The sequence below is a fragment of the Malurus melanocephalus genome, unplaced genomic scaffold, assembly GCF_030028575.1.
Source record: "Malurus melanocephalus ecotype Western Australia unplaced genomic scaffold, MMel_1.1 scaffold_539, whole genome shotgun sequence".
Lineage (NCBI taxonomy): Eukaryota > Metazoa > Chordata > Aves > Passeriformes > Maluridae > Malurus > Malurus melanocephalus.
The window spans coordinates 160,612-168,552 of record NW_026623771.1 but is presented as its reverse complement, the minus strand read 5'-3'; the positions used below and the strand labels follow the sequence as shown (position 1 = coordinate 168,552).

At 39.0% G+C, this 7,941-nt stretch overlaps 2 protein-coding genes across 3 annotated transcripts in view; one reads left to right on the top strand and one right to left on the bottom strand.

Moving 5' to 3' along the window:
• Window positions 1-2,085, top strand: part of LOC130582917 (poly(rC)-binding protein 3-like) — a 283,354-nt gene extending 281,269 nt beyond the window's left edge. For both annotated transcript variants that reach the window (XM_057381899.1, XM_057381898.1), the window contains exon 13: window positions 304-2,085. In XM_057381899.1, the coding sequence (XP_057237882.1) occupies window positions 304-340 (37 nt within the window). In that variant the 3' untranslated portion in view covers window positions 341-2,085. The remainder of the gene's footprint in view (window positions 1-303) is intronic.
• Window positions 2,086-7,076: 4,991 nt separating this feature from the next.
• ZNF830 (zinc finger protein 830) overlaps window positions 7,077-7,941 on the bottom strand; it is a gene marked incomplete at its 5' end in the record, with an annotated part of 11,352 nt that continues 10,487 nt past the window's right edge. The window contains one exon of the mRNA XM_057381881.1: window positions 7,077-7,743. Coding sequence (XP_057237864.1) covers window positions 7,560-7,743 — 184 coding nt within the window. The remainder of the gene's footprint in view (window positions 7,744-7,941) is intronic.

Sequence of the window (7,941 nt, the reverse complement as noted above, 5' to 3'; positions counted from 1 at the left end):
TTTGGTTGTATATAATGAAGGAAAAGCTGGGAATAATGTCAAGGTACCACAGCTATTTGAAAGCTCTAGAAAACTGCTGTAAAATTGTTCTGGACTATTGTAACTGTTTCAATAATTGACATTTAAGAAAAAAAAAAAACAAACCACCAATCTTTGTGTGAGAAAACGTGCCTGCACTGAAATGCTGTTCTATGCTGGTTGTACTCAAGTGGTATTTTTTTAATAGTGAGAAGATTTTTTTTTTCTTTTTTTTTTGCCTTTTTTTTTCCTTTTCTTTTCTTTGTTTTTGTTCCTACATTTTAGGCTGTCTTCAGAAGTTACTGGCCTGGGGGCTCTGTAATGTATCTCATCATGCCCTAGTGCATTAGCCACCAGACAGGACTTTTCCAAAGCCCCATGAGACAATGCTTTCTATGGACTAATCTACAGAGGAGTTTCTGCCATTTCTAACTTTCTTATTATTCTGAGACATCAAAAGAAAATACTTCCTTTACTCTTTAAGCAACTGTGCTTCCTAACTCTTGTGTTGCTTTCATTACTGTTCCAGTTTTAACACTGTTGTGGTTCATAACATAAAGCMAAGACAAGTTATTTTTGGGGGTTAATTTTCATTGATGTTCATGCTTTGGCTAATCTGTATAAAAGCATGGGCCGTTAGTGTTCTAAACCACTGTATTCAGCTAGAGACTCGACAGTAAGTTAAATGAGACGTTTTTATAAATAAATTTTTTTCCTGATTAAAAAACAAAAAAAGACGTGGTAGCTTTGTGCATACAACTGTTGTGTTGTTTAAACTTTGTTCTTTGTAACCGAGTTGCTAACTTGTCGTTGAAGAAGCACTATTTTATGGATTGTCAAACTGAGATCACAGACAAATTGCTTGTTTTCAATTAACGATTAAAGGTTTCATATCATCACGCTTAAGGTCCCAGTGCTCATTGGGAAAGAGTGTAACACCTGTGCAATACTGGCAACCTTAGAAAGGATGTTAGCTCATTGTCAGGGATGATGAGTCTCTTCAGGACTAGATGGAGCCAGATTGTGCAATTAGCAGAATCAGCAGTGTTTCTGTAAAACTTTATTTGGTTTTTAACGAAGCTGTACTTTGAGAACTTCTCACGCTGCATAGAAAAGAYAAATTTGGCTTCATGTTACAAGCAGCCACTGATTTGTATCTCCAGTCTTTTCCCAAGCTGATTTATAGATTAGATCCTGGGGAAAGGAAAACAGGAACAAAAGACTGAACTTGGGTACTGACTACAGTATTGCTATAGCTCTTCCCATTCCCAGCAGCACAGTTCAGTGGTGAGGCTTCTGGCCAGCACCTTCCTCCCTGCCAGGAACCAGCCCAGCAGCTGGGAGGAGCACGGCACTGTGCAGCAAAAGGAGGAATGGAGAGCTGGGCAGGCCCAGGAGCTGTCTCCTCCTGCCCTGACACCTTGCTCCAGCTGTTCARACCCTCCTTTGGATCTACTGAGGCACTGCAGTCACAGCCTCRAGTTCTCTCATCACACTCAAGTGAAGAAAAAGAGCTGTCCCCRAGCTGCTGCTGCATTCCAGCACCCCTGGCTGTGCTCTGGCCACCTCCCCTCTTAGGGCACTGGCAATAATTTCACATGTTCTGTTCTGTCCTCAGGAGAAGACAGCTTTTGGGCAGTGCAGCAGTAGCATCCTTTAATGACACAAGACTGATTGTATAGCCTCCATCTCCCTATTTTGTTAAAGGTCTCTTATCTGCCTTCAGGTATTAGCTTGGGGTCCTGCTTCTCCTCCCTGTCCCAGCTGAGCTTTTGGGGCACACCACAATTACTCTCCATGCTCTCCAGGGTACAGACAGCTCTGGAGTCTGAGCCTGGCACTACAGTATGRGCAAGATGTGCATACAGACTTGGARACCTGTAGAAATCAACAGCTTTTTCAATACAGATACAGCCACAGAACAACCCCTGATGGTGAAGGCTGCCAAAGGCCATGACAGAACAGCTCACCACACCCCAGCACCCAGGAAGCCTTACCCAATGTTGACAATTAGCCATTCCAACYCTTAGAAAAACTATAGGCTGTAATACTAACCTTGATAAAATTCTCTGCTAATACTGCTTAAAATATATTTTTGTTATTTATAATGTATTTAACTTTTCATTCTTGAAAGAAATGAAGCTGCTTTCTCAGCAGAGATCTCCATAAGTCTTCATTTCCTCAACAGCAAAAGCTATTTCTATGGCTAGTTTGGCTAGTGTAAATTAAAAAAAAAAAAAAAAAAAAAAAAAAATTATTGCAGCTCAACACTAAGTAGGTCAAAGCTTTGCTCTCCCAGTAAAGCTGCCAGGCAAAGGGCAGCAGCAGCTCTGGGGTGTATAGTATCTTTCACATTAATAATTCACGTGTGCCTTGCAGAATTGGAAGATTTAAACAAACTTGTACAGGGGCACATTTGTGTGAGRAATGAGGAGAGGTAAAATAAAGACACATGGACAAAGAAGGAAGTCTTCTGAGAGTGTTTTGCAAAAATACAGGCAGAATTATGACAAAATCTAGGCTTATTGCAATTTCWTACTTTAGTTGGAAAATATTTCTGAATGGCAAGAAAAAACTCCCGAATAGCTTTAGTATACAAAACAAACAAAACACAAAGTGGTAAAGAAAAAAGGGGAAGAGACGTAAAGAACAGTACTAACCAAGATAGAAAAGAAACCACTCATGCCTAAAGGTAGATAAGAGGAAGCATGTACCCGCTGTGAAAAGGTCACTGCCCACACAACTTTGAGTTTCCAGATGAAAGACGGCACAAGTTCCGCAGCTTCCGCAGCTTTTGCATCATCAAATTGGAATTAGGTTTTCTGGAAACATCTCAAATGAATTCAAGCAGCTCTGTTGTGTTTCTCAAGTGAAAAAAACATTGACAGCATGAATGCTGGCTGGAACAGTCAGCCAGAAGGAAAATAAACAAAGTCAGTGCTCTGCTGATACAGAGTACTTTCTGTTCTCAGGCATAGCCAGGGGTCATCTGTGAGCCCCAAGGTTCGTATTTGTGCCAGTCAAGCATTTAGGAAGCAGCACAGCCCTCACCGCTGCCGTGAACAGGCACCTGCTAAGCGCTGCAGCCTCTAGGCAAGGTGCTGKTTTTGTCAGGTTTCACAAGACAGTCTGAAAATCCATCTTCTTCCACAGCCTTACTATCAGCTGAATGTATTTCAGCACTGTTTGTATACTTGGGACGGGACTTTCTCTGGAGTGAGTGTCATGATTATCTAAAAGAAAGTCACAACACTCACTGATCCRTGGTTTTACAGTGGCACAGCTTCTGCAGGGAAGATTCTAATTGTCAGGCTGCTCAGCTGGGTGACACAAACTGTGTGTTCAAAGGACAGCATGGAAAGGAGTGATTTGAACAGACATCTCTTCTATCCCCTCTTAACTGCTGCAGCCACCAGTGGTGCAAGGCATTAGTGCCTCCACTGTATTTTTGGAAGTTTAGATGCCTACACAAAGGAACTGCTCACATTTTTCTCCCCAGCTATCAGGCCGGGATAATTCTAACTGAACTGATGAACAGAACATCAGGTGAAGGCAGATACTGAAAAAATGCTTMACACCTGAAATTTCCTCCTCTTGGCCTGAGCAACACTTTCTAAGGATATAAGTACACACTGCCCTTTTTGGCACTGAAGTGTACTTATTTCCTTGGTTCCAAGAAGCAATGCAGTAATGTTAATTAAATCAGATACTGCATCAGTGCATGTGTACTGTCACGCTAGAGGCTGGCATGTGTTTTAAGACAGTAACTTAAACAATGACATTAATTTGATGGTACCTAACAAAAGGAAATTTCTGTAATATTACATACTCACATTATGAGTTTCTAATGACAGCAATATGATTCATGCAGGCTGAGTGATTTTCTAGGGCAACCTTTTATGGATTATAAGAGAAAAGTATTTTTAAGTTTTGAAATATTTGAGTATTACGGCTTTTCTCATTTCTAGCTCTGTTTTTAAGATGATAAAATGTACAGAGTCTAATTATARTGGCATGTAATAAGCAAAATTTGTCTCTCCTCAAATTGAATTTATTGGCAGAGGGCCTGGCCAAAGCTAATGTTAATGTCCTTTTTAATCAGTATTTGCAATTTGAAGCATATTTTAAAATTAAATGCTGTAGTAGAGGAGTAACAATCATGTTGGCAAATGAGAGCATTGTTTGGTGTGTTGTTATTTGGGTTTATTGTTTTTGTACAAGCACTTTTGGGCTCCTCTGTAGTAAATACAGACCTTGTTGCACAGCTAAGCCATGACAGCAGCAGCTTATTTCTTCAAGGAGAGAAGTTAGCACAGCAATTACCATTTGTGAGTGCCTGCCTTGCCACGAGAGCTAAATACCAACAGCTGTAGCTGTGGAATCCATTTCAAATATGCAGGCACACACATTCTGCAAAGTCACTTACCAGTTCCAAAACCACTGAGCTGGGAAATCTCAGCTACATTTTGGTGGCATGAAATTYCACAGTTCTTAAGTTTGGGCAACACTCCATTATTATATCAGTGTATAAGGGTTACAAATGTCTTCCTCCCAATTCTTCCAATTCCAATAATTCAAATACTTTGATTTTCTGCAAGTCCTGGAGATCAGTCAATTAGAAGTCTTCCTAATTCCAATTCCATTTTTAATGGCAATTGACAGAGCAAGTTATTAGGACTACTTTCATCTTTATTGTTTAAAAATAGAATTCAAGAAAGTTAAGAAATGAGAAAGAAACTGAGGAAGTACGTATTTTTAAAAACAATTACTTCCTCTGTTTAATAACCTAGCTGAATAGCTCATCWGATGTATATAAAATTGTTTTGTAAAGCTGAAGACATACTTAATATTACTAATCATGCCCATATTTTTCTAAGATACAGGRGATTATTTACTTTGAGCAATTAGCTTGACTACTGAGTAAGGTTAGGATATTTCCCTCTTCTCCCTTCTAGCCATGCTTTCATTGCTAAAAAGCAGAATGATTTCTTGCCCTCTTGACACAACGGCACATGTATGTCAGGTCACAAGGGACTAAGTCACTCCCATCATCTTCACAAAGCTCTCTAAAAGTTTTGTTTCAAATGCTGAAGAAAGGTGCAGTTGTATACAGTAAGCTGTGAAAAACTTGGATACAACACTATTTGGAGATCTATGAGATTCCTCTGAGGAAAGAGCACCAACTCCTGAACAAGTCACAACCAAGAGGGACAGATGCTGTCACTTCCCCAGCAATGCACACATCCACTGGCTGCTCTTTTCCATGCCAGCAAGAATGATGAGTGATCTGGTGTTTATTCCTGCCATCTATTCCTAATAACAATGGGTTGCACTGGTTTGGATTTGAATATTCAAACTCCCTGCCCTGTAACTAAACTCACTGCCTTTAGCTTCTTACCACAAGATAACTCTAAAGATGAGGGCAMCTGAACTAAAGCAGCTGAAAGTTTTTAATGCTCAGTTCATTTCCTACTCATCCACAGCTGAAACCATGATTTGCAGATTTACATACAAGACAGAAGTAACATTACAGAAAAACATAAGAGATGGAAATGTAATTTATAACTTAAGAAATTAACATTTTCGTATTGTCAAAATGGGTCCATGATGCTCAGTGTAACCTGGCATTAATCACATCTGTTTCTCTGATATTAAGCCAAATGCAGAGGGGTTCTGATGCTCAGTGTTAACAAGCTCATGTGCTTTGCTGAGTGGGGTCAGTGAAATGCAAGATAAACAGAACAATTAAAACCTTACCTCAACTCTTCTCTAAGGGAAACCAGGGGAGTGCCTTTTGGTTTGTTTTGAAAAAGATTGTCCTGTTAATAGTGTACCACCCTCTCAGCTGGAAGTTCTCTTTACAGGGATAAATGGATCTAGAGATCTTTCACTGCAGCATGACAGGCACCTTAGACATGATGTTCCAATGTTTCATCCTATACAAATAAATTTTATTTCAGTTTTGGTCCAGCTACGTTTTCTCCTACTTGTCCATTCATTATTAATTTCAATATTCTTTGAACTTTGGAATACAGCTTTTCCTGTATTCCAATACTCCCTGAATGTTGCTATCTCAATGACAGTCCTAATTCATGTAATGCTGCAGTGTCACATTAAACATTTTAGCAGGAACAGCTACTTACATGTACTAAAACTCAGCCCAAACCCAACAGCTGTAAGGAAACACATGTGACCAGGAATGTGTGGATGCAACAWACCACTAAGGACCATTGCTTGAATTTTGACAGCTTTATGAATAGGAAGAGCTGAACCCAAGGATCATGGAAATTGGGAGTGATAAAAAAGCATCTCACTATAAAGAAAGGGCTCCTCCCATATAAAATCTTTGATCCAAAACAGGCAAATCAAATGTTTCAGTTTAGTTTCTATCTTTCTTGTTGGTTAATAACCATCTCTGAGGCAAGTAGCTGTAATGCCTTCATAASAGCAAAGCTTATTTTCTCCCTTTAAAATCTCACTAGTTTTAAAACTAGAATCTCAAAAAAAAATTAACCTGTTCTTTCACTACTTCTTGATATCATGCCACACATCTCTCCTATTTGTAGAAAGTCCTCAGCAAATTTGAAATATTTAAACATTTGCAAAAGTTAAAAAAAAAATTAAATAGACACTTACCAAAGATAGTTTTGCTTTCCATGTCCCAGTTTTGTCAAGTTTGTTGGTTCTTGGTTTTGCTTATTCTGTGTTTATCAGAACAGAATCAATTTGAGATGCTTTCTGTGCCTAAGATAGTATTTTCAGAAAAATGCCAGTATTTGCAGCTATTATTTTACCTCCTCAGTTTCCAGTGCAGTACCTTTCTCTCAGACATTTTCATTTAGTGAKGCATATATGTATAACCACTGTGTTCTCATCCCTCTGGTTCAAGATAGGTGACATATGCTACATGATGGCTGCACTAAGCAGAACAGGAGWCTATAAAGAAAAATATTCAGCAGTGCTATGGCACATCACAGGGTATACACTGTGGAGGAGCTGTAGCTCAGCATTTCTAAGCTTAATCCTTATATACACAGAGAAACTGTAACAGACCCTGAAAAAAAAGGTACATATTTTATTGGGAGCTAGGGCAATGAACAGAAGGGCACTTATAAATTTTATGAAAACATAAATGCATAATATTTTTTTTTCCCTAAATCCCCAATCCAGGAAAATTTTGTAGACTATAYGAGATCTTTACTTCTATAGACAATAAGCCAAGTCTCAAAATTAGGAAATAGAGCTAATGCTTCCAAAAGCATAGACTCTTTACAAATTTATTAATCCCATTAAAATACTTTTGGTAGGAAACCACTTATTTTAATAGGAAAGGTGCGTTCAGTATTGTAAAACATTTGTAATATACAGTTTTTACAATGAGTAATACACCACTGCAGATCTACAAAAAAAAATGTGTTTAATAAGCTTGGCTCTTTACCATCTCACAATCCTCTTTAAATAAATATTTAACAAAAGTGTCTCACTTCTAACAGTGAAGTAACACCACAGATAAAAAGAGTATCAACCACATTGCAGAAATGTTACAACAAAGCCCCCTTCACCCGCCAGTCTTGAGACAGCARATCCTGCAGTTCTTCTTCATCTTCACTACCAACATCCTCCTCCTCTTTCTCTTGTGCTGCTCGTAATCTCATGGCCTCCTTTAACTTCTCCTTCATCTCATCCTGGCGGTTCCGCAGGAGCTCGACACGGCGATAGCATTCACTGTTGGAAAGCAGAACACCCATTAACACYTGGGGCCTTTCCACATTAATTTGATCATCTCCACTGCTGCATTTTGCTTCTACAACTTTGGATAAAGAAGCTTTACAGCTTCCCATCAATTAAAAAGAAATAAGCTTTCAAGATGCTAATGCACCTTCTCAGTGTTCATTGAGTGGATGCAGACTGAGGAGAGGTGTG